General features: G+C 46.6%; 1 protein-coding gene across 2 annotated transcripts in view; it reads right to left on the reverse strand.

The window, feature by feature from the left end:
• Nucleotides 1–27,349, reverse strand: part of LOC143805904 (cytochrome P450 2C8-like) — a 294,471-nt gene that overhangs the window by 34,563 nt on the left and 232,559 nt on the right. For both annotated transcript variants that reach the window (XM_077285658.1, XM_077285656.1), the window contains exon 7: nucleotides 15,108–15,295. In XM_077285658.1, the coding sequence (XP_077141773.1) occupies nucleotides 15,108–15,295 (188 nt within the window). The remainder of the gene's footprint in view (nucleotides 1–15,107; nucleotides 15,296–27,349) is intronic.

The raw sequence follows: 27,349 nt of genomic DNA on the forward strand, positions 1-27,349 counted from the left end.
GAATGCTTTGTACCCTTGCAGTGAGATGATCCACACTAGAGGACAGACTCTGAATGTCCATATCTGCAGCTGAGTCTGGAACCACTCAGAGATTAAGGGGAGGAGAGAGGCTAAACACACTGCAGAGAAAAAAAAATGAACTCAGAACTTCTCTTATCCCTCTTTTGCGATGTTATTTGCCAGCAAGGTAGTAATGGTAATGAATTGGGCTAAAATGTAACTTTTAATTATACTATTTAAAACCAATTTGAGACAAGAACAACAAACCAACAAACACTAAAATGGAAAACACCCACTAGGCCCAATATTTAATGGTATATGTGGGCAGTAATATTGCTTAATTAAATACTCTTAATCTCTCATAAGATGACCTCATATAAATATATCAAAGCAATATAAGGACAAGTGCTCTTTTTTACCATGCGGAATCTTACTGAACCATATATAATTATACCAGATATTCTCAGTAATCTACAACTATCATGTGTCACCCAGTAGAAATGTTGTTTATATTAAATCTAAGCAACATTGCTAGATAAATTACTGCATGGTGATATTAATTACAAAAAGCATCTTTTTTTTATATATAAAATGGAACAGTCTCACCCAGATATCATGTTCAGCAGACTTCCTGGTCTCGAGGACCGCTCCATACAATTCCTCTGTTGGTCCACAGATGGGGGATGGACGTACACAAAACAAACCCACCAGCTTTCAACCCACCAGTTGGATCCTCAACTAGAGGCAATTGTTAACCCCCTGGCCTCCCGACACGTTTCCTTTCATCATCAGGGGAGGATTAAATAAACTGCCAACTCGGGGAGAAGGTGTTTTCCTCACAGGGAATAAACAACCTTCTTATTTGACTTCATCTTGCGGTCTGCCGCCGCTCTTGTCTCCGTCATTTATACTGATTCCCTTATTCAGGGTAACTCCTTCTAAACATAACAAAAACCCACCTCTTCATTTCCGGAGTCAGAGAATATGCTCCACGTGCGTTTCTTCTAGGAGACGCCAAAGAGGATCAGCCCCCTCACTACAGCGTCATACAAACGCCCACTTTATGTGTCATCCCCAAACGCCTGTGTAAATCTGCGTTCCAGGCGGCCGATATGTGCCTCACTTCCGGTGCACAAAACCGGCTTGTCCAGTAATAACCAAAGGAAAATTCTTTGAGAGCAATAATACAAAAAAGAAATTTGAAATAAGACATTTCATAAATTGTAGGACAAAGGGAGTGGTTTATAAGGCGGATTGCATTTGTGGTCTAGAATATGTAGGAAAGACGATCAGAGAATTACGTAGAAGAGTAGGCGAACATCTGAGAGATATTGAGCTCGAGAGAGAGACACTCCGCTTTCTAGACATATTAATGCCGTCCATAATGGAAACTACTCCCATTTGAGATTCATGGGTATTGATAAAGTTGAAAAGCCAAAAAGGGGGGGAGATTGGGATCAGAGGGTGTTGCAGTGTGAAGCAAGGTGGATACATCGTTTGAAAACACAGTCACCCACAGGCCTCAACGAGACCCTCACCTTCAGTTGTTTTTTATAAACATCTTGAGTTAGGGAGACACAGGGTATAGCCGCCGTTGAGTGGGGGCGCCACTATTGTCGTGTTATGTAGGGTGCCAACCTCCACTGTATAGGCAGGGTAAAGTGCAGTTTTGATAACAGGCACATACCCCTGGCCCCTATCATCTATGATATTTGAATTTTTCTTATAAATAGAGTGATAATCTTTGCTTCTGCACTCTATACAATATAATTTAGTCATCTTTTCTATTTTTCATCACCATGAGATAGGGTGCTATAGGGTGAGTCTAGGGCTAGCCGTCGTGGAGTGGGGGCGCCATCTCGTTTATGTAGGGTGCCAACCCCCGCAGTTAGGTAGGGTACAGATAGTGAAGAGTAGGGTGTTATTGTAGTATGTGCACCTCTCTTTACTTTTCTTTCTTTCAGATCCATGTATACCGTGTGATGCGTCTAAACCAGAATTAGTATATGCCAATTTTTCTTCCTCCCTTATATTTTGAGGTGGCAGGATAATAATATTAAAATTGAGTCAAAAATGAATTCTAAGAAACATTTTTAGTGTAATTTATGAAATTGAGAAGTACCGCACCTCTCTTTCGTTTTTTTCCCCAAAAAAACCTGAGTTTGGAGAAATTTCTAGGAACGGGTAGAAATGTGCCGAGTTTTGGTTCCGGGATATTTAAGTTGCAGCGGGAAGAGTAGCAATTGTTACCCCCGGTTTTGTGCACCGGAAGTGAGGCACATATCGGCCGCCTGGAACGCAGATTTACACAGGCGTTTGGGGATGGCACATAAAGTGGGCGTTTGTATGACGCTGTAGTGAGGGGGCTGATCCTCTTTGGCGTCTCCTAGAAGAAACGCACGTGGAGCATATTCTCTGACTCCGGAAATGAAGAGGTGGGTTTTTGTTATGTTTAGAAGGAGTTACCCTGAATAAGGGAATCAGTATAAATGACGGAGACAAGAGCGGCGGCAGACCGCAAGATGAAGTCAAATAAGAAGGTTGTTTATTCCCTGTGAGGAAAACACCTTCTCCCCGAGTTGGCAGTTTATTTAATCCTCCCCTGATGATGAAAGGAAACGCGTCGGGAGGCCAGGGGGTTAACAATTGCCTCTAGTTGAGGATCCAACTGGTGGGTTGAAAGCTGGTGGGTTTGTTTTGTGTACGTCCATCCCCCATCTGTGGACCAACAGAGGAATTGTATGGAGCGGTCCTCGAGACCAGGAAGTCTGCTGAACATGATATCTGGGTGAGACTGTTCCATTTTATATATAAAAAAAGATGCTTTTTGTAATTAATATCACCATGCGGTAATTTATCTAGCAATGTTGCTTAGATTTAATATAAACAACATTTCTACTGGGTGACACATAATAGTTGTAGATTACTGAGAATATCTAATATATAATTGCCTAGAATACTACTTCCTGCAATTTGTGCCAACTTCCGTGGCTTTGTCCGGAGCTAATGTCCGGAGCTAATGTCCGGAGCTAATGTCCGGAGATAAGTGACGTCACCAGTGTCCTACATCCAGGCAGAGCACAGGGGCCCCAGGCAGCATATGGGGCCCCAGGCAGAGCACAGGGGCCCCAGGCAGCATATGGGGCCCCAGGCAGAGCACAGTGGCCCCAGGCAGAGCACAGGGGCCCCAGGCAGCCTATGGGGCCCCAGGCAGAGCACAGTGGTCCCAGGCAGAGCACAGGGGCCCCAGGCAGCATATGGGGCCCCAGGCAGAGCACAGGGGCCCCAGGCAGCATATGGGGCCCCAGGCAGAGCACAGTGGCCCCAGGCAGAGCACAGGGGCCCCAGGCAGAACATGGGGCCCCAGGCAGAGCACAGGGGCCCCAGGCAGAGCACAGGGGCCCCAGGCAGCATATGGGGCCCCAGGCAGAGCACAGGGGCCCCAGGCAGCATATGGGGCCCCAGGCAGAGCACAGTGGCCCCAGGCAGAGCACAGGGGCCCCAGGCAGAACATGGGGCCCCAGGCAGAGCACAGGGGCCCCAGGCAGAGCACAGGGGCCCCAGGCAGCATATGGGGCCCCAGGCAGAGCACAGGGGCCCCAGGCAGAGCACAGGGGCCCCAGGCAGCATATGGGGCCCCAGGCAGAGCACAGTTGCCCCAGGCAGCATATGGGGCCCCAGGCAGAGCACAGTGGCCCCAGGCAGAGCACAGGGGCCCCAGGCAGAGCACAGGGGGCCCAGGCAGAGCACAGGGGCCCCAGGCAGCATATGGGGCCCCAGGCAGAGCACAGGGGCCCCAGGCAGCATATGGGGCCCCAGGCAGAGCACAGTGGCCCCAGGCAGAGCACAGGGGCCCCAGGCAGCATATGGGGCCCCAGGCAGAGCACAGTGGTCCCAGGCAGAGCACAGGGGCCCCAGGCAGCTTATGGGGCCCCAGGCAGAGCACAGTGGCCCCAGGCAGAACATGGGGCCCCAGGCAGAGCACAGTGGCCCCAGGCAGAGCACAGGGGCCCCAGGCAGAACATGGGGCCCCATGCAGAGCACAGGGGCCCCAGGCAGCATATGGGGCCCCAGGCAGAGCACAGTGGCCCCAGGCAGAGCACACACCAAATCGGAGGCCGAGGGGCCCCGCCAACCAAATCGGAGGCCGAGGGGCCCCGCCAACCAAATCGAAGGCCGAGCGGCCCCACCCACCAAAGCGGAGGCCGAGGGGCCCGGCCCGCCCACCAAAGCGGAGGCCGAGGGGCCCCGACCACCACATCGGAGGCCGAGGGGCCCCGCCCACCAAATCGGAGGCCGAGGGGCCCCGCCCACCAAATCGGAGGCCGAGGGTCCCCGCCCACCAAATCGGAGGCCGAGGGTCCCCGCCCACCAAATCGGAGGCCGAGGGTCCCCGCCCACCAAATCGGAGGCCGAGGGTCCCCACCAACCAAATCGGAGGCCGAGGGTCCCCGCCCACCAAATCGGAGGCCGAGGGTCCCCGCCCACCAAATCGGAGGCCGAGGGGCCCCGCCTACCAAATCGGAGGCCGAGGGTCCCCGCCCACCAAATCGGAGGACGAGGGTCCCCGCCCACCAAATCGGAGGCCGAGGGGCCCCGCCCACCAAATCGGAGGCCGGGGGTCCCCGCCCTCCAAATCGGAGGCCGAGGGTCCCCGCCCACCAAATCGGAGGCCGAGAGTCCCCACCCACCAAATTGGAGGCCGAGGGGCCCCGCCAACCAAATCGGAGGCCGAGGGGCTTCGCCAACCAAATCGGAGGCCGAGGAGCCCCGCCCACCAAATCGAAGGCCGAGCGGCCCCGCCCACCAAAGCAGAGGCCGAGGGGACTGGCCCCGCCCACCAAAGCGGAGGCCGAGGGGCCCCGCCCACCACATCGGAGGCCGAGGGGCCCCGCCCACTACATCGGAGGCCGAGGGTCCCCGCCCACCAAATCAAAGGCCGAGGGTCCCCGCCCACCAAATCGGAGGCCGAGGGTCCCCGCCCACCAAATCGGAGGCCGAGGGTCCCCGCCCACCAAATCGGAGGCCGAGGGGCCCCACCAACCAAATCGGAGGCCAAGGGGCCCCGCCCACCAAATCGGAGGCCGAAGGTCCCCGCCCACCAAATCGGAGGCCGAGGGGCCCCGCCAACCAAATCGGAGGCCGAGGGGCCCCGCCCACCAAATCGGAGGCCGAGGGTCCCCGCCCACCAAATCGGAGGCCGAGGGTCCCCGCCCACCAAATCGGAGGATAAGGGGCCCCGCCAACCAAATCGGAGGCCGAGGGGCCCCGCCCACCAAAGCGGAGGCCAAGGGGCCCGGCCCCGCCCACCAAAGCGGAGGCCGAGGGGCCCCGCTCACCACATCGGAGGCCGAGGGGCCCCGCCCACCAAATCGGAGGCCGAGGGGCCCCGCCCACCAAATCGGAGGCTGAGGGTCCCCGCCCACCAAATCGGAGGCCGAGGGTCCCCGCCCACCAAATCGGAGGCCGAGGGTCCCCGCCCACCAAATTGGAGGCCGAGGGTCCCCGCCCACCAAATCGGAGGCCGAGGGGCCCCGCCTACCAAATCGGAGGCCGAGGGTCCCCGCCCACCAAATCGGAGGCCGAGGGTCCCCACCCACCAAATTGGAGGCCGAGGGTCCCCGCCCACCAAATCGGAGGCCGAGGGTCCCCGACCACCAAATCGGAGGCCGAGGGTCCACACCAACCAAATCGGAGGCCGAGGGACCACACCAACCAAATCGGAGGCCGAGGGGCCCCACCAACCAAATCGGAGGCCGAGGGGCCCGGCCCACCAAATCGGAGGCTGAGGGTCCCCGCCCACCAAATCGGAGGCCGAGGTGCCCCGCCAACCAAATCGGAGGCCGAGGGGCCCCGCCAACCAAATCGGAGGCCGAGGAGCCCCGCCCAACAAATCGAAGGCCGAGCGGCCCCGCCCACCAAAGCGGAGGCCGAGGGGCCCGGCCCCGCCCACCAAAGCAGAGGCCGAGGGGCCCCGACCACCACATCGGAGGCCGAGGGGCCCCGCCCACCAAATCGGAGGCCGAGGGGCCCCGCCCACCAAATCGGAGGCCGAGGGGCCCCACCCACCAAATCGGAGGCCGAGGGTCCCCGCCCACCAAATTGGAGGCCGAGGGTCCCCGCCCACCAAATCGGAGGCCGAGGGGCCCCGCCTACCAAATCGGAGGCCGAGGGTCCCCGCCTACCAAATCGTAGGCCGAGGGTCCCCGCCCACCAAATCGGAGGCCGAGGGTCCCCGCCCACCAAATCGGAGACCGAGGGTCCCCGCCCACCAAATCGGAGGCCGAGGGTCCACACCAACCAAATCGGAGGCCGAGGGTCCACACCAACCAAATCGGAGGCCGAGGGGCCCCGCCCAACAAATCGGAGACCAACGGGCCCCACCCACCAAAGCGGAGGCCGAGGGTCCCCGCCCACCAAATCGGAGGCCGAGGGTCCCCGCCCACCAAATCGGAGGCCGAGGGTCCCCGCCCACCAAATTGGAGGCCGAGGGGCCCCACCAACCAAATCGGAGGCCGATTAGCCCCGCCCACCAAATCGAAGGTCGAGGGGCCCCGCCCACGAAAGCGGAGGCCGAGGGTCCCCGCACACCAAATCGGAGGCAGAGGGACCCCGCCCACCAAATCGGAGGCCGAGGGGCCCCGCCCACCAAAGCGGAGGCCGAGGGTCCCCGACCACCAAATCGGAGGCCGAGGGTCACTGCCCACCAAATCGGAGGCCAAGGGTCCCCGCCCACCAAATCGGAGGCTGAGGGTCCCCGCCCACCAAATCGGAGGCCGAGAGTCCCCGCCCACCAAATCGGAGGCCGAGGGGCCCCGCCAACCAAATCGGAGGCCGAGGGGCTTCGCCAACCAAATCGGAGGCCGAGGAGCCCCGCCCACCAAATCGAAGGCCGAGCGGCCCCGCCCACCAAAGCGGAGGCCGAGGGGCCTGGCCCCGCCCACCAAAGCGGAGGCCGAGGGGCCCGCCCACCACATCGGAGGCCGAGGGGCCCCACTTACCAAATCGGAGGCCGAGGGGCCCCGCCCACCAAATCGGAGGCCGAGGGTCCCCGCCCACCAAATCAGAGGCCGAGGGTCCCCGCCCACCAAATCGGAGGCCGAGGGTCCCCGTCCACCAAATCGGAGGCCGAGGGTCCCCGCCCACCAAATCGGAGGCCGAGGGTCCCCGTCCACCAAGTCAGAGGCCGAGGGTCCCCGCCCACCAAATCGGAGGCCGAGGGTCCCCACCCACCAAATCGGAGGCCGAGGGGCCCCGCCCACCAAATCGGAGGCCGAGGGTCCCCGCCCACCAAATCGGAGGCCGAGGGTTCCCGCCCACCAAATCAGAGGATAAGGGGCCCCGCCAACCAAATCGGAGGCCGAGGGGCCCCGCCAACCAAATCGGAGGCCGAGGAGCCCCGCCCAACAAATCGAAGGCCGAGCGGCCCCGCCCACCAAAGTGGAGGCCGAGGGGCCCGGCCCCGCCCACCAAAGCGGAGGCCGAGGGGCCCCGACCACCACATCGGAGGCCGAGGGGCCCCGCCCACCAAATCGGAGGCCGAGGGTCCCCGCCCACCAAATCGGAGGCCAAGGGGCCCCGCCCACCAAATCAGAGGCCGAGGGTCCCCGCCCACCAAATCGGAGGCCGAGGGGCCCCGCCTACCAAATCGGAGGCCGAGGGTCCCCGCCCACCAAATCGGAGGCCGAGGGTCCCCGCCCACCAAATCGGAGGCCGAGGGTCCCCGCCCACCAAATCGGAGGCCGAGGGTCCCCGCCAACCAAATCGGAGGCCGAGGGTCCACACCAACCAAATCGGAGGCCGAGGGGCCCCGCCCACCAAATCGAAGGCCGAGGGGCCCCACCAACCAAATCGGAGGACGAGGGGCCCCACCAACCAAATCGGAGGCCGAGGAGCCCCGTCCAGCAAAAGTAAGTGCGGCCCCAAAAGTAAGTGCGCCCCCGGGTGCAAAAGTAAGTGGGCCCCCGGGTGCAAAAGTAAGTGCGCCCCCGGGTGCAAAAGTAAGTGCGCCCCCGGGTGCAAAAGTAAGTGCGCCCCCGGGTGCAAAAGTAAGTGCGCCCCCGGGTGCAAAAGTAAGTGCGCCCCCGGGTGCAAAAGTAAGTGCGCCTCCGGGTGCAAAAGTAAGTGCGCCCCCGGGTGCAAAAGTAAGCGCGCCCCCGGGTGCAAAAGTAAGTGCGCCCCCCAGTCCCGTGTGTGAAAAGTGCTGCTGTAAAGCTGGTAGCACTGTTCAAGCACCATGTATTTCCTTCAGGAAATGCCCATCTAATATATAATTGCCTAGAATACAACTTCCTGCAATTTGTGCCAAGAAAGAACATACCAATATACATAGTTATTGATACATATTATTTATTATTTACATTATTGTTCTTAAGCAAAGAACCGTTGTTGTGGCATTTGCCACAACACGCAAAGTTGTTGTCTGATGTCTTTCATCACTCCCCTCATAAGCATGTTCATGGATCCTGTGTAACTGTACCTTAAATAACAAGAATTGTCAAGAGCTGGTGAGTGCAGCCATTTTTTGTTCTTTCTTACTATTATTTATTAATTGTATTATTCTTACATTTGAATAAATAAAGTATATATGGATTCTAGACTCCCGATTCTTTAGAATCGGGCTGCCATCTAGTCTGGTATAATTATATATGGTTCAGTAAGATTCCGCGTGGTAAAAAAGAGCACTTGTCCTTATATTGCTTTGATATATTTATATGAGGTCATCTTATGAGAGATTAAGAGTATTTAATTAAGCAATATTACTGCCCACATATACCATTAAATATTGGGCCTAGTGGGTGTTTTCCATTTTAGTGTTTGTTGGTTTGTTGTTCTTGTCTCAAATTGGTTTTAAATAGTATAATTAAAAGTAAGCATCGTAACTTCGTAAGAGATTTACAAGACTTTAGAGATAAAAAAGCATATCAATTCTCTACCAGTAGAAACACATCACGAAATTTCGAGACTGATCTTTCCTCGACGGATACTGATTTGTCAGACGTTGAGTCACGGCACAAGTCTGGGAGAAACAGATAACGGGGACGTGGGGGCCAGAGGGGGCGACCAAATGAGAGACCAACTGGGGGTCGTTTTTTAGATCAGGGGTACCCCCTGAGGAATCGGATGAACCTCAGCGGGCAGAACCCATAGAGGAATCCCAGATTATTAATCTATCCTCAAAAAGTCTGACAGATAATGAAACTAAAGTCCTCAATAAAGGCCTAAAGTTTGTCCCGACATCTGACTTCCAAACTTTTGACAGTTTAAAAGATCTTCACCTCTTTGTAAGAAAGCTGAAGTGGCGAAAGCACTTCATTAGAGAAGATAAAAGACTTTGTCAGAATATGGATATTCCTGACTCTCTGTTATCTGACGTGAGATTACTATATGACTTATCAGAACCAGTCCCGGGATCTACAGGGGAAGGTCCGTTTACTCAATTAAAATCTAAAAGTAAAAGAATGCCTCCTGTACAAGGTGATCAATCAACATTTGATGTGTTTCTAGAATTGGTTTCAAAAGATTTTGAGAAATTGGAAGGTAAAAGGCTGGGTGGCCATCGAAACCTGACAAAAATGGAAATGGAGGCACTAAAATCTATTGAGAATGATAAAGATCTCACGGTGAAGCCTTCTGACAAAGGAGGCAAGATCGTAGTGATGGACAATAAAACCTATCAGGAGATGTGCCATAACATCTTGAAAGATAAGGAAGGTTATGAACATCTGGTTTCGAATCCTTTGCCGGAGTTTCTGAAATGGTTGAAACTCATTCTGAGAGAGGGTTTAGATAAGTTGGTTATTGATAAAAATGAACATGATTTCATACTCCCCACTCACCCCGTCTTGGCGACTTTTTACTGCCTACCCAAGATCCACAAGGGCCTATCCCCTCTGAAGGGGAGGCCTATAGTCTCGGGAATTGGCAGTATTGGTCACCATGCGGGAGTATACATTGATGAGATCCTGAAACCCTTTGTTATGTCCTTGAACTCTTTTGTGAAAGACTCAACAGACTTACTAAGGAGAATGGAGGGCATACAGGTGGAACCAAAATCCCTCTTGTGTAGTATTGATGTGGAGGCCCTCTATTCATCCATTAACCATCAGGATGGATTAAAAGCTGTTGAGTCCTTTTTGAATACAAGGGGCCGACAATTTGGGCCACATAACCAATTTGTCCTGAGTTTGCTGGACTTTTGTCTGACCACTAATTTCTTTCTATTTGACGGTCACTTTTACCACCAGCTCAGGGGCACTGCGATGGGTAGCCCTTGTGCGCCCTCGTATGCAAACTTGCTCCTGGGCTGGTGGGAGGAGAACTGTGTCTTCGGGGATGATTTTGTGGAAGAATCGGCCAAAATTGCGATATGGGCACGCTATATAGATGATGTCCTGGTAATTTGGAATGGTGATTTGTTGAGCTTGAGAAGTTTTGTGACAAAACTGAACAATAACTCCCTGGGTCTGTTTTTTACTTTTGAATGCCATTCTACAGAACTGGCTTTTTTGGATGTGCTAATCCGGAAAGATGTGAATGGCCTGCTTAACACCAAAGTCTATCGAAAACCTACCTCCACGAATGCCCTCCTCAGATGGGAGAGTCACCATCCAATACCTCTGAGGAAGGGCATTCCGAAAGGGCAATATCTCCGTCTGAAACGGAATTGTACCCTGGAGACTGACTTCTTAGATCAGGCAGAGGACCTGCGTAAACGGTTCCTGAATAGGGGATATCCACAGGGAGTCCTAAAGAAGGCATTTAACGAAACAAAAAAACTTGATCGGACACAGCTTTTAAGACCTGTGGTATCCCAGCCAGAGTCACAAAGTTGCAGGTTCATCACTACCTATAATAATGGAGCAGATCAGATACGATCAATTCTGAAGAGACATTGGCCAATTCTGAGAATGGACGAGGACATTGGTGATGTGGTGGGACCTCAGCCAAAAATTACATTCCAAAAGGGGAGATCTTTGAAGGACAGATTGGTGTCTAGCCACTATGTTGCACCAAAAAAGGAAATGTGGCTGACACAAGAGATAAAGGGGTGCTACACTGGCAGTGGATGTGTGGCTTGTCCAGTAATAACCAAAGGAAAATTCTTTGAGAGCAATAATACAAAAAAGAAATTTGAAATAAGACATTTCATAAATTGTAGGACAAAGGGAGTGGTTTATAAGGTGGATTGCATTTGTGGTCTAGAATATGTAGGAAAGACGATCAGAGAATTACGTAGAAGAGTAGGCGAACATCTGAGAGATATTGAGCTCGAGAGAGACACTCCGCTTTCTAGACATATTAATGCCGTCCATAATGGAAACTACTCCCATTTGAGATTCATGGGTATTGATAAAGTTGAAAAGCCAAAAAGGGGGGGAGATTGGGATCAGAGGGTGTTGCAGTGTGAAGCAAGGTGGATACATCGTTTGAAAACACAGTCACCCACAGGCCTCAACGAGACCCTCACCTTCAGTTGTTTTTTATAAACAGCTTGAGTTAGGGAGACACAGGGTATAGCCGCCGTTGAGTGGGGGCGCCACTATTGTCGTGTTATGTAGGGTGCCAACCTCCACTGTATAGGCAGGGTAAAGTGCAGTTTTGATAACAGGCACATACCCCTGGCCCCTATCATCTATGATATTTGAATTTTTCTTATAAATAGAGTGATAATCTTTGCTTCTGCACTCTATACAATATAATTTAGTCATCTTTTCTATTTTTCATCACCATGAGATAGGGTGCTATAGGGTGAGTCTAGGGCTAGCCGTCGTGGAGTGGGGGCGCCATCTCGTTTATGTAGGGTGCCAACCCCCGCAGTTAGGTAGGGTACAGATAGTGAAGAGTAGGGTGTTATTGTAGTATGTGCACCTCTCTTTACTTTTCTTTCTTTCAGATCCATGTATACCGTGTGATGCGTCTAAACCAGAATTAGTATATGCCAATTTTTCTTCCTCCCTTATATTTTGAGGTGGCAGGATAATGATATTAAAATTGAGTCAAAAATGAATTCTAAGAAACATTTTTAGTGTAATTTATGAAATTGAGAAGTACCGCACCTCTCTTTCGGTTTTTTCCCAAAAAAAACTGAGTTTGGAGAAATTTCTAGGAACGGGTAGAAATGTGCTGACTTTTGGTTCCGGGATATTTAAGTTGCAGTGGGAAGAGTAGCAATTGTTACCCCCGGTTTTGTGCACCGGAAGTGAGGCACATATCGGCCGCCTGGAACGCAGATTTACACAGGCGTTTGGGGATGACACATAAAGTGGGCGTTTGTATGACGCTGTAGTGAGGGGGCTGATCCTCTTTGGCGTCTCCTAGAAGAAACGCACGTGGAGCATATTCTCTGACTCCAGAAATGAAGAGGTGGGTTTTTGTTATGTTTAGAAGGAGTTACCCTGAATAAGGGAATCAGTATAAATGACGGAGACAAGAGCGGCGGCAGACCGCAAGATGAAGTCAAATAAGAAGGTTGTTTATTCCCTGTGAGGAAAACACCTTCTCCCCGAGTTGGCAGTTTATTTAATCCTCCCCTGATGATGAAAGGAAACGCGTCGGGAGGCCAGGGGGTTAACAATTGCCTCTAGTTGAGGATCCAACTGGTGGGTTGAAAGCTGGTGGGTTTGTTTTGTGTACGTCCATCCCCCATCTGTGGACCAACAGAGGAATTGTATGGAGCGGTCCTCGAGACCAGGAAGTCTGCTGAACATGATATCTGGGTGAGACTGTTCCATTTTATATATAAAAAAAGATGCTTTTTGTAATTAATATCACCATGCGGTAATTTATCTAGCAATGTTGCTTAGATTTAATATAAACAACATTTCTACTGGGTGACACATGATAGTTGTAGATTACTGAGAATATCTGGTATAATTATATATGGTTCAGTAAGATTCCGCGTGGTAAAAAAGAGCACTTGTCCTTATATTGCTTTGATATATTTATATGAGGTCATCTTATGAGAGATTAAGAGTATTTAATTAAGCAATATTACTGCCCACATATACCATTAAATATTGGGCCTAGTGGGTGTTTTCCATTTTAGTGTTTGTTGGTTTGTTGTTCTTGTCTCAAATTGGTTTTAAATAGTATAATTAAAAGTTACATTTTAGCCCAATTCATTACCATTACTACCTTGCTGGCAAATAATATTTTTTTGGATTGGTAGAAATTTTCTTCAAATTATCCCTCTTTTGCGATGCATTAACACTTTACTGGCCAGCTGTACTGTTATGGTCCTGGTGGTAAGGACACATGAATGACCTGATGGGTAAACTAGAACATAAGGACAAGCTCTGGGAATGTGGGAACTTTACTGACCGCAATCCTGATCCTATCAAACACACACTAAAGGCAGCCATGGAGCGTTCCTAAGTGCCTAGATGCCTCTTCACAGCCTGAGAAACTGGCTATCCCTAGAGAGAAACAAAGCCTCACTTGCCTCAGAGAAATTTCCCCCAAAGTTTAGACAGCCCCCCACAAATAATAACGGAGAGTTAAGGAGAAAACACAAACATAGAATGAAAACAGGTTTTAGCAAATGAGGCCCGCTAATCACTAGATAGATAGAAGATAGTAAGGGAACTGTGCGGTCAGTATAAAACACTACGAAAATTATCCATGCAGAGAATGCAAAAGACCCTCACACCGACTCACGATGTGAGGGGCGCAACTCCGCACCCCAGAGCTTCCAGCTAGCAATCAAATAGCATATAAGCAAGCGGGACTGAACTCATCATATACAGAGAAACATTTACAAATTGCAATGAGCAAAAATGGACTAGCATGAACTTAGCTTCTCCACGAAGAGACAGGTCACAAGGAAGTCCAAGAGGGTTCTGAACCAGTACTGAATACAACGACAGCTGGCAACAAGTAAAGGTCCAGGCGGAGTTAAATAGGGAACCAGCATAGCAGAAAACGAGGCAGCTGGAGCAGCTACAGACAGCCATATCACTAAAGGCCACCAGAGGGAGCCCATGAACAGAACTCACAAAGTACCACTCATGACCACAGGAGGGAGCCCGAGAACGGAATTCACAACAGCGTAGTGTTACAAATGTGTTTTTTTTTGGTGACTGTGGTCCCAGCTGCCTTGAGATGATTAGCAAGCTCCCCCTGTGTAGCTTTAGGCTGATCTCTCACCTTCCTCATGATCAAGGATACTCCAAGAGGTGTGATTCTGCATGGTGCCCCAGATCGATGTCGATTGACAGTCATTTTGTATTTGTTCCATTTTCTTACTATTGCACCAACAGTTGTTTCCTTCTCACCCAGCATCTTATTTATGGTTTTATAGCCATTTCTAGCTTTGTGCAGGTCTATGATCTTGTCCCTGACATCCTTACAAAGCTCTTTGGTCATAACCATGTTGTGGTGGTTAGAGTCTGACTGATTGAGTCTGTGGACAGGAGCCTTTTATAAAGGAGACTATGTAAGACAGCTGTCTTTAATGCAGGTAACGAATTGATTAGCAGCGTCTAACTGCTCTGTAGGAGCCAGATCTCTTAATGATTGGTAGGGGATAAAATACTTATTTCTCACTGCAAAATGCAAATAAATTAATATAATTTATACAATGTGATTTTCTGGATTTTACTTTTGATATTCTATCTCTCAATGTTAAAAATACCTATCCTTAAAAGTATAGAGTGTTCATGTCTTTGTCAGTGGGCAAACTTACTAAATCAGCAAGAGATCAAATACTTATTTCCTCCATTGTAGGTATGGCCGCCACTAGAGACAAAGGGATCCAATCCTGTCCAATGTACTCGATTCCTACATACTGCATTTGATTCATAGACTGAGAAGATTGTATGCTCAGGAAGCTCCAGAAAAAAAAGGTGAGACCTCCTGTACTACAGTTAAGAAATCTTTCTGGCCCTGAGAAGGTTCTTATGTTTCTGAAAGGTTGAGACTGGACTTGGAAAGATGATTGGTTGGAGTTTGTGCAGGGAGGGCCAAGATCCCTAAAAGAGAGAGTGACCATGTTTGAAAATTTGTGAAGGCTCTCTTCTCATATCACTAAGCTACCCATCTTGCTGATACCAACCACCAAAGGCTGGCAAATATGATCAAAGATTGAGAGGAGCAGCGTACTCTACCTTTGGAATGTGAAATCCTCTGAAGGTTGTGTCCTTGCTGACAGCATGTGGAACTCCTCCAGGAACAATATCAGCAAATCTCTGGATCTCATGGATTACGGCTTCTGTATACGGCATTTTACTCCTGTCTTCTATTGATGGACAGCGGTCTTTCCCTATTACATTGTCAATTTCATTGTGGATCTTCTCTGAAGTTAACAAAAATGGAACAATGGAAATATTTTTCAATCTAGAATTATATTCAAATTATATCTATTTTGCAATTACAACCAAATAACAGCTGAAGATTGTTTGTAAAGTTAAGGGTATGTGCCCACAATCCAGAATAGCAGCAGTTTGGAGGCAGCTCACCTGCGATGTGTCCAAACTGCTGAGTTATTGGTTACAAGCACAGTGGATGGGATTTATAGAAACCTGATGCCCACTGTGCTCATTATATGCGATAAATCCTCATTGTTCAATGAACACATGCGGATTTACCTGCGTGATTAGAATACATTTTGGATGCAGCTAAAATGTGCTACTTCCAAAACTTTGCTATATCCTGATCGTGGGCACATAGCCTAAAATGGGTATGCTCAATATGTGTCTTTAGGAGCCCACAGCTACCCAGGCTATTCAGTTCCTTGTTGCTGGGAATCCATCGCTCCTTCTTGACTGACATTTCTAGTTTAGTAGATTTGTCCTTCTTCTGAGTTGAATGTGATTCTATAAAACATTCAGGTGTGACAGTGGCATGTTCTAAAGTTTACACTTTTATCACTGTATTTGTATATAGAGATAGAAGGGCCATTGAAAAATTTCAGGAAAGTGAGTGGTGAATAGGAGAACTGCTCTGTAAACAGCCAATGATGTGGTCAAGATACTTATGACTATGCAAGACTGATAACAGTAGATCTGGATCTGGAGCTGAGAGGAAAGGTAGTCAATCGCCGTAGCAACAAAATGTAAACAATGTAACACAAAAGTGCTCATATTGTCCCACTTCCTATGGCACCTAAGATTATCTAGGAATTTCTCTTCCAATACTTCCCCTACAATTATAGCTGGAATAAACCTTTGGAGGAATAAAAATATAGGATATAAACTGGTCCCCTTTAGATTGGATAATGTTCCGCTTGAAACACTGCAGTATGCCATCCCATTCCTTAAGCTAGATAATTGGATAGAAAGTGGAATAACTCGATTGGGGAACTTGAGGCAAGCTAATGCTCTATCTCCATTTTCTTCAATAGTGGATAAATATAGCATTAATAAGAGAGACTTTTTCAAATACCTTCAAATTAGACATTTTATGAACAGTATGAATAATGGGTCAGAAAGCTTAAAATCTGAGTATGAATACTATTTTTCTATTAATAGGGACTCTTCTAAATGGATTTCTAGAGCATAATAAGCGATAAATTCTTTCACTGAGCTTTAATCTTTGCCTTTTGTTACAAGGTGGGAAAGAGCCTTAGGCTGTACTTTTACCCAGGAAGAATGGTCACAGGCGTTCCAGATAGACAAAAAGTCTTCACATTGCATAAACCATTTGGAATCTTCTAGGAAGATTTTATACAGGTGGTATTTCACCCCGTATCGTGTCAATCAGAGGCGGGTGATTTGTTGAATATTTGGTGGTCATGTCCCCTAATCCGCACTTACTGGATACAGATTTATAGTTTGATTTCAGGGGTACTGGGATATGACATAGTGTGGGATCCTGCAACAGCTTTATTATCTCTGAAATTAGAGCAACTCCAGTACTAGGACGCAGTAATTACAAGCCACATCCTTATAGCTACAAGAGTCAATATAGCAAAGAATTGGAAAAGTGTTACAATTCCTTTACTGCAGGAGACAATGAGAAAAAATTCATTATAAGGCCGGCGTCACACTAGGCGTAAGTAAATACGGTCCGTTTTTTATGGCCGTAATACGCAGTAATTGTCCCAAAACACTGTTCCATATTCAATGTGAGGATGCGATTTTTACACACAATTGTATCCGTGTGTCATCCGTATGGCATCTGTATGGCTTCCGTACGGCGATTTTTTTCTCGCAGGCTTGCAAAATGGACATATCATGGATCCATCGGCTCAAATATTCTTAAAAACATATATACAGTCTATATATATATATATAAATACTGTATATATATATATATATATATATATATATATATATATATATATGTCAGTGAGGCACATATATATATATATATATATATATATATATATATATATATATATATATATATTTATATTTAATTCAGCGCTAGATAGCAGAAAAGCCGGTAATTCAATTGCCGGCTTTTCCTATCTCCTTCACAAACCCGACAGGATATGAGACATGGTTTATATACAGTACACCATCTCATATCCCTTCTTTTATTACATATTCCTCTTTACTAATGCAAGAAGTGTCTTTGTGTCAAATTTGGGGTCTCTAGCTATTAAATTATAGGGTTAAATCCCGGAAAAAATTGGCGTTCTGAAAAGTTCCCAGGCTCGAGTTCATATGAGTTCATCCAGCAGAGGGTGCATCATCGCGACTCGAGGTAACTACAGTACATTCCCCTGCATTCCCCGGCTTTTCTGCTATCTAGCGCTGAATTAAATATAAATATTTATATATATATATATATATATATATATATATATATATATATATATATATATATATACACTCACCGGCCACTTTATTAGGTACACCATGCTAGTAACGGGTTGGACCCCCTTTTGCCTTCAGAACTGCCTCAATTCTTCGTGGCATAGATTCAACAAGGTGCTGGAAGCATTCCTCAGAGATTTTGGTCCATATTGATATGATGGCATCCACAGTTGCCGCAGATTTGTCGGCTGCACATCCCAAAGATGCTCCATACAAGGCAGGATGGATCCATGCTTTCATGTTGTTTACGCCAAATTCTGACCCTACCATCCGAATGTCGCAGCAGAAATCGAGACTCATCAGACCAAGCAACGTTTTTCCAATCTTCTACTGTCCAATTTCGATGAGCTTGTACAAATTGTAGCCTCAGTTTCCTGTTCTTAGCTGAAAGGAGTGGTACCCGGTGTGGTCTTCTGCTGCTGTAGCCCATCTGCCTCAAAGTTCGACGCACTGTGCGTTCAGAGATGCTCTTAGGCCTACCTTGGTTGTAATGGGTGGCGATTTGAGTCACTGTTGCCTTTCTTTCAGCTCGAACCAGTCTGCCCATTCTCCTCTGACCTCTGGCATCAACAAGGCATTTCCGCCCACAGAACTGCCGCTCACTGGATTTTTTTTCTTTTTCGGACCATTCTCTGTAAACCCTAGAGATGGTTGTGCGTGAAAATCCCAGTAGATCAGCAGTTTCTGAAATACTCAGACCAGCCCTTCTGGCACCAACAACCATGCCACATTCAAAGGCACTCAAATCACCTTTCTTCCCCATACTGATGCTCGGTTTGAACTGCAGGAGATTGTCTTGACCATGTCTACATGCCTAAATGCACTGAGTTGCCGCCATGTGATTGGCTGATTAGAAATTAAGTGTTAACAAGAAGTTGGACAGGTGTACCTAATAAAGTGGCCAGTGAGTGTATATATATATATACAGTATGTGTCTCCAGGGCTGTGGAGTCGGTAAGCCACAGTTGCAACTCCGACTCCTGGATTTTATCAGGATCCAACTCTGACTCCGACTCCGACTCTGACTCTGACTCTGACTCCGACTCCGGCTCTGACTCCGACTCCTTCATAAATGGCCAATTTGTAACAATAAATTTACTGTTGTAAAATATTAACATCGTGCTTATTCAGTTTGTCACCATCATATAAGTAATCAGACCACTTAGAGCAAAAACTATATTTATTAGAATACAATAAGAATACAGCAAATAACTTTTATAAACTTTTCTAAACTCTTGTAAGTAAATATGCAATAAATACTGTTATGCAGTTAATAAGAAGAAATCTATAAATTTGTCCTCAGAAAAAGTATTGCCTCTGTCAGATCCTCCTTCATGGATGCCCTCAAATCTGATCTAATTATTTTGAGAGCAGAGAACAACCTCTCTACACTAACTTGGGTTGGTGGCAAAGCAGTAACCACTCGGGCAACATCTCTGACAATGTCAGGATATAGAGGAGTCGCTTGTTGCACTGTTATTTTTGATGAACGGTCAAATCTGGAAATTAATTTTTTGGATCTCACCATTTTTATAGAGGAAGGTACTATCCACACGCGCACCTTTCATAAACCGACAGACTCCAATAGTTTTATTCCTCTAGACAGTTGTCACCTCCCTCAAAGGCTGTTGAACATTCCCAAAAGTCAATACATGAGAATCCATAGAAACTGCTCAAAACCTCTGGACCTTGACAAAGAGGCAGAAATTCTCACCAAAAAATTTCTTCAAAAAGGATATAACGAAGAAATGCTGGAGAAGGCCATGAAAGATGCTTTCTCTAAACCCCGTCAGGAGTTTTTTAACTCAAGTACTAAAAGCAAGGATGAACTAAACTCTACCCCAATTATTACTCAGTATAATGCCAATTCACATATTCTGAGAAAAATAGTGAAAAAACATTGGCACGTTCTAAAAAACGACAAGATTTTGGGGGACCTAATATCAGATCAGCCCCGCTTTATATACAAAAAATGCCGGAATCTAGGCAACCTTATAGCTCCCACTATACAAAATAATTCTAACTTCAAACAAACCACTCTATCTCGGGAGCTGTTAAAAGGTTTTTTTCCCTGTCAAAAATGTACCATGTGTAAACAGGTAAAAACTAAAAAACAAAGCAATTTTTGTAAAGATGAGGCTGAATTTACTATAAAGGATTTCATTACTTGCTCTACTAAAGGGGTTATATATGCTATAAGATGTCCATGCAAAAAGGTCTATATAGGTCGTACAAAAAGACCGTTAAAAATAAGGATTAGCGAGCATATTCAGAACATAAAGAAGAACTTTACAGGGCATCCCCTTTCAAAGCATTTTTCCGAACATCACAATGGATCCCTGTGGGGTACAGAGGTTACAGGCATTGATAGAATAGTTCCACACTGGAGGGGGGGTAATTACATCAAAGCCATGTCAAGAGCAGAGACAAGATGGATCTTCACCCTAAATACTGTTATCCCTAATGGACTAAACAGCGGGGTGGAGCTTTTTGGATTTCAGTGATTTGAATGGACGGATGGCGGTTATAAGGACAGTGACTATGGGGTAGGGCTCATTCCTGAGGAAGGAGACAGACGTCTCCGAAACACGTTGAACTGTTGTGGTCCCTACCGCCATCCGTAGTGCACTTTCTACTCACGTGGGCGGTCACGTTACTCACATCGGCAAGCAAGTCCTTCCGTGGCGTCGCCTCACCTCGCGCACCTAGAGGGAAATTCACCTGCATGCACGAATAACAGTCGCCGCAAGTGCAAGCTGAACGCAACGGTGAGCTGACATCGGCCGAGGCAGCCACCGCATGCGGGCAGACCCAGTGATTCACTACTCTTTCAGCACAACGCTGCCAGCCGTTGCTGGAAAAAAGACAGCCTACAACCAAGCATTCCATCCAGTGTGAGGAATACAGTCTGCAATCAAGCACTTTTTCATGTCAGTCTGAACGCTGGTGCAGGGTAAGATTTTCATTACCATTTATCTAATCTGGAGTTATTTTCATATTTTGTTATGCCATCCTGCATTCTCAGCAATGAAGTAATCCAGCACAGGCTGCAGTCCAGCGCAAGTCTTCATATTCTTTCATTTTTTTCTCCTTGGGTTTTTATTAGCGCGAATACGGATATAACATATATCCAATTTTTAGATTCATTTATTACATACACAATCAATGGTGGAGATTGTTTTATTCGCAGCAGAAATAAGTACCCTGTAATACGCAGCGCCACTCAACTGGTTTATTGTATATATTTTGTAATAGTAGCTCCTCTCTCTGTTTCATTGATGTAGCAATGCCACTAGCAATTAACCCTCCTCTTTGGGACAGGCGAAACATCAGGTTCTTCCACTCCTTTAACAAAATACCTTGAGGTAAGTCCTTTGCTTGTAATTTTTTAGTCACTGTAAATGGGTGCTCTAGCAATTTTTCCAGCTCAGTCACCTGATTCCACTGACTTTCATTTAGCATCAGTTGAGGGTTAGCCATGTCAACAAGAAAGGTTTTCAGTTCAACCAAGCGCTGAATCATTAAGTAAGTACTGCCCCATCGTGTGGCTTGATCAATAATTGCCCTTTTTCCAGCACGTCTCTTCAAAATTGAGTCAACTTTAGGGGTTCTGGCAACAGTAGCAAATCTTCTTACCTTGCCAATCAGTGCAGCAGCATGTCCTTCTTGCAGACTGTCTCTTATAGCCAGCTGTGGCGTATGCACAACACAGCGCATGTGATGAATGAAAGAACGCATTGACACAGTTTCAACAAGATCATCTAAACTATCATGTTGCTGTTCATCTGAAGCAACTTCAGTTTGCTCCTCAGTTACAATACTGTGTTCCTCTATTTCAAACATTTCTGTGTCTGTGGACCCAGAATGTTCTTCTAGCTGCTGGTCACCATCATTACTATCATTCATTAGCTTAATAGTACTTATCATATTTGAAGCATAGTTCATAGTCTTGCAGAACCTTTTCCACCAAGACCTGGAGAAACTCACTGGTGTGATGAGCTTTGGTGTCTTTTACTGCCAATGTCTTGGTAACTATTTCATTTTTGTCACAAACAAATCGGACATTGATGGCAAAATAGTTCACTCTGTGACGTGTGCAGGCATCCATTTTAAGAAACAGAAAGCGCCCCTTGAGAGTTTTTTTAAGTTCTTCCTTTTGTTTAAAAGCTTCTTCGATTACTAATTTTCTAATACTCTCTCCAGAGAAACACCAAGCTTGCGGGTCATTTCCCCATTCAGACACATAAAAGCTGGTCATGAAAATAATGAAATAGGCACACTATCCTTTACAACAAGCTCTATAATGTTTTTTAAATGTGTCTACTGTCATTGTCACAGTAACTTTGTCACTGACAAAATATCTTGCAACTGATGGCTGCAAAGTTCTCTGCTCCTTTGTTTGGCTGGAAGAGCTGGGCACTGGTTCATTGGTTTGGATGCAGTCTTTCTCATCCACTGCTTTCAGTACTTCTGGATGAAAGCGCTGCAAAGCTCTGATAGGAGCATTTTTATCTTTGTCTGAATATGCACTGATCTTGGCTTCACAGCATTTGTTTTCGTCTGGATCATTTGTCATACACTGACAAACATAATGTTTTCTATCTTGAGTGACGGTGAAATGTTCAAATACAGCTGATTTAATGTGACGCTTCTTTGACATTCTCAGGTTTTTAATTCTGCATTCACAATCCAAATGACAATTGTTTTTCCTAAAAACAATTGTACAAAATTATTGCCAGGCTGTACAACTGATATAGTGGTCAGTAATACTGTTATTCCTCATGTACTCACAGTTAACTGATGCAAAGTTTGTTGAAAGGATAATACTTCTTACAGTCTTCCTCTTCTGAGTTGCAGCTGTGAGATGCTTGGAAGACGCACACCTAGTAAACATCTAGTCTAGAGGAGGAGCTTTACTACTAAGAATTTGCAACACATTTTCACTTTCAATTTCATACATTGTAAGTAGGGGGGTTGGGGCAGCATGAGGTTAACCAAGTATAAGATTAGATAAGGGCAGTGGAGAACAGTGACACACAATAAGTAAGAAATGTCTCTATCTCCAGCAGAACTGCTTATCACTGTTGTTCATAGTTTGATAGAACATATATATTTGAGTAACATTTATAAAATTCATATGAAAGTTCAATTATGAAATATTAATAAAAATTTTTTAAAGCTGGAGTCGGAGTTGGTACAATTCTACCGACTCCGACTCCAACCAAAACTAACTCCAACTCCACGACTCCGACTCCACAGCCCTGTGTGTCTCACTGACATATATATATATATATATATATATATATATATATATATTATGATGGGAGAAGAAGGCACGCACTCACAGGATGTCCGATGCAGGTAACTTTATTGTAGTAAAAGACACATCTTCACAGCCGGGGGTGCTGTACAAGGAGTGCGGCGATGCTAGACAACAGCTGTTTCGTGCTTGGCTGGCGCGAAACAGCTGTTGTCTAGCATCGCCGCACTCCTTGTACAGCACCCCCGGCTGTGAAGATGTGTCTTTTACTACAATAAAGTTACCTGCATCGGACATCCTGTGGGTGCGTGCCTTCTTCTCCCATCGTAATCCATTGATGCATCTCTTTCACGGAGCTTCGCACCCAGGACTGGAGGCTTTGGCTATCAGCACGCAGGTGAGCGGTTCCCATCACGTCTTTTGTACAGGCTGTTGGTGCGGTCCGATTTTCTTCTCATTTTGTGGATATATATATATATATATATATATATATATATATATACCTATTCTATGTGTATACATTTATTCTACCTATTCTATTCTATTCTGTCAGTGTGATTTTACTGTACACTGCACTGAATTACCGGCATTTCTATAGAACACCAGTGCGTATTTCTCGCAAGTCACACGCATGGTCTGTGTGTAATCTGTAATTTTCTCGCACCCATAGACTTTGATTGGCGTATTTTTTGCACAATACGCTGACAAACGCAGCATGCTGCAATTTTCTACGCCCGTAACATACCGTGTATTACGGATGCGTAATATACGGCAGATAGGAGCTGCCTATCGCAGCTGACATCCGGCACTATGTGCCAGGAGCGGTCACGGACCGCCCCTGGCACATTAACCCCCGGCACACCGCGATCAAACATAATCGCAGTGTACCGGCGGTATAGGGAAGCATCGCGCAGGGAGGGGGCTCCCTGCGGGCTTCCCTGAGACCCCCGGAGCAACGCGATGTGATCGCGTTGCTCCGAGGGTCTCCTACCTCCTTCTCCCTGCAGGTCCCGGATCCAAGATGGCCACGGCATCCGGGTCCTGCAGGGAGAAAGGTGGCTTACCGAGCGCCTGCTCAGAGCAGACGCTGGTAAGCCTGCACCGATGTAAGTGAGATCGGTGATCTGACACCAGATCATCGATCTGTGATGTCCCCCCTTGGGACAAAGTAAAAAAGTAAAAAAAAAATTTTTTCCACATGTGTAAAAAAAAAAATAAAAAAATTCCTAAATAATTAATAAAAAAAATATATATATTATTTTTTTATATATATTATTCCCATAAATACATTTCTTTATCTAAATAAAAAAAACAAAACAATAAAAGTTCACATATTTAGTATCGCCGCGTCCGTAACGACCCAACCTATAAAACTGCCCTACTAGTTAACCCCTTCAGTAAACACCGTAAGAAAAAAAAAAACGAGGCAAAAAACAACGCTTTATTACCATACCGCCGAACAAAAAGTGGAATAACACGCGATCAAAAAGACTGATATAAATAATCATTGTACCACTGAAAACGTCATCTTGTCCCGCAAAAAACAAGCTGCCATACAGCATCATCAGCAAAAAAATAAAAAAGTTATAGTCCTGAGAATAAAGCGATACCAAAATAATTATTTTTTCTATAAAATAGTTTTTATCGTATAAAAGCGCCAAAACATAAAAAAATGATATAAATGAGATATCGCTGTAATCGTACTGACCCGTCGAATAAAACTGCTTTATCAATTTTACCAAACGAGGAACGGTATAAACGCCTCTCCCAAAAGAAATTCATGAATAGCAGGTTTTTGGTCATTCTGCCTCACAAAAATCGGAATAAAAAGTGATAAAAAATGGTCACGTGTCCGAAAATGTTACCAATAAAAACGTCAACTCGTCCCGCAAAAAACAAGACCTCACATGACTCTGTGGAGCAAAATGTGGAAAAATTATAGGTCTCAAAATGTGGAGACGCAAAAACTTTTTTGCTATAAAAAGCGTCTTTTAGTGTGTGACAGCTGCCAATCATAAAAATCCGATATAAAAAAAGCTATAAAAGTAAATCAAACCCTCCTTCATCACCCACTTAGTTAGGGAAAAATAATAAAATTAAAAAAATGTATTTATTTCCATTTTCCCATTAGGGCTAGGGTTAGGGTTAGGGCTAGAGTTAGGGTTAGGGCTAGGGTTCGGGTTGTGGCTAGGGTTAGGGTTAGGGCTAGGGTTGGAGGTAAAGTTAGGGTTAGGGTTGGGGCTAAAGTTAGGGTTAGGGTTGGGGCTAAAGTTAGGGTTAGGGTTTGAATTACATTTACGGTTTGGATTAGGGTTGGGATTAGAATTATTGGTGTGTCAGGGCTAGGGGTGTGGTTAGGGTTACCGTTGGGATTAGGGTTAGGGGTGTGTTTGGGTTAGGGTTTCAGGTAGAATTGGGGAGTTTCCACTGTCCAGGCACATCAGGGGCTCTCCAAACGCGACATGGCGTCCAATCTCAATTCCAGCCAATTCTGCGTTGAAAAAGTGAAACAGTGCTCCTTCCCTTCTGAGCTCTCCCGTGCGCCCAAAAAGGGGTTTACCCCAACATATGGGTTATCAGCGTACTCGGGACAAATTGAACAACAACTTCTGGGGTCCAAGTTCTTTTGTTATCCTTGGGAAAATTAAAAATTTGGGTGGCTAAAAATTGTTTTTGTGAGAAAAAAAATGTTTTATTTTCACGGCTCTGCGTTATAAACTGTAGTGAAACACTTGGGGGTTCAAAGTTCTCACAACACATCTAGATAAGTTCCTTTGGAGGTCTAGTTTCCAATATGGGGTCACTTGTGTGGGGTTTGTACTGTTTGGGTACATCATGGGCTCTGCAAATGCAACGTGACGGCTGCTGACCAATCCATTTAAGTCTGCATTCCAAATGGCGCTCCTTCCCTTCTGAGCTCTGTCATGCGCCCAAACAGTGGTTCCCCCCCACATATGGGGTATCAGCGTACTCAGGACAAATTGGACAACAACTTTTGGGGTCTAATTTATCCTGTTACCCTTGTGAAAATACAAAACTGGGGGCTAAAAAAGAATTTTTGTGAAATAAAAAAAAGAATTTTTATTTTCACGGCTTTGCGTTATAAAGTGTAGTGAAACACTTGGGGGTTCAAAGTTCTCACAACACATCTAGATAAGTTCCTTGTGAGGTCTAGTTTCCAATATGGGGTCACCTGTGGGGGGTTTGTACTGTTTTGGGTACATCAGGGGCTCTGCAAATGCAACATGACGCCTGCAGACCAATCCATTTAAGTCTGCATTCCAAATGGCGCTCCTTCCCTTCCAAGCTCTGTCATGCGCCCAAACAGTGGTTCCCCCCCACATATGGGGTATCAGCATACTCAGGACAAATTGGACAACAACCTTTGGGGTCTAATTTATCCTGTTACCTTTGTGAAAATACAAAACTGGGGGCTAAAAAATCATTTTTGTGAAAAAAAAAAGAATTTTTATTTTCACGGCTTTGCGTTATAAAGTGTAGTGAAACACTTGGGGGTTCAAAGTTCTCACAACACATCTAGATAGGTTCCTTGGGAGGACTAGTTTCCAATATGGGGTCACTTGTGGGGGGTTTGTACTGTTTGGTACATCAGGGGCTCTGCAAATGCAATGTGACGGCTGCAGACCAATCCATTTAAGTCTGCATTCCAAATGGCGCTCCTTCCCTTCCGAGCTCTGTCATGCACCCAAACAGTGGTTCCCCCCACATATGGGGTATCAGCGTACTCAGGACAAATTGGACAACAAATTTTGGGGTCCAATTTGTTCTGTTACCCTTGTAAAAATACAAAGCTGGGGGCTAAAAAATCATTTTTGTGAAAAAAAAAATATATATATTTTCACGGCTCTGCGTTATAATCTGTAGTGAAACACTTTGGGGTTCAAAGCTCTCAAAACACATCTAGATAAGTTCCTTAGGGGGTCTACTTTCCAAAATGGTGTCACTTGTGGGGGGTTTCAATGTTTAGGCACATCAGGGGCTCTCCAAACGCAACATGGCGTCCCATCTCAATTCCAGTCAGTTTTGCATTGAAAAGTCAAATGGCGCTCCTTCCCTTCCAAGCTCTGTTATGCGCCCAAACAATGGTTTACACCCACATATGGGGTCTCAGCGTACTCAGGACAAATTGCACAACATTTTTTGTGGTCCAATTTATTCTCTTACCCTTGGGAAAATAAAAAATTGGGGGCGAAAAGATAATTTTTGTGAAAAAATATGATTTTTTATTTTTACGGCTCTGCATTATAAACTTCTGTGAAGCACTTGGTGGGTCAAAGTGCTCACCACACATCTAGATAAGTTCCTA

The sequence above is a fragment of the Ranitomeya variabilis genome, chromosome 2 (assembly GCF_051348905.1).
Source record: "Ranitomeya variabilis isolate aRanVar5 chromosome 2, aRanVar5.hap1, whole genome shotgun sequence".
Lineage (NCBI taxonomy): Eukaryota > Metazoa > Chordata > Amphibia > Anura > Dendrobatidae > Ranitomeya > Ranitomeya variabilis.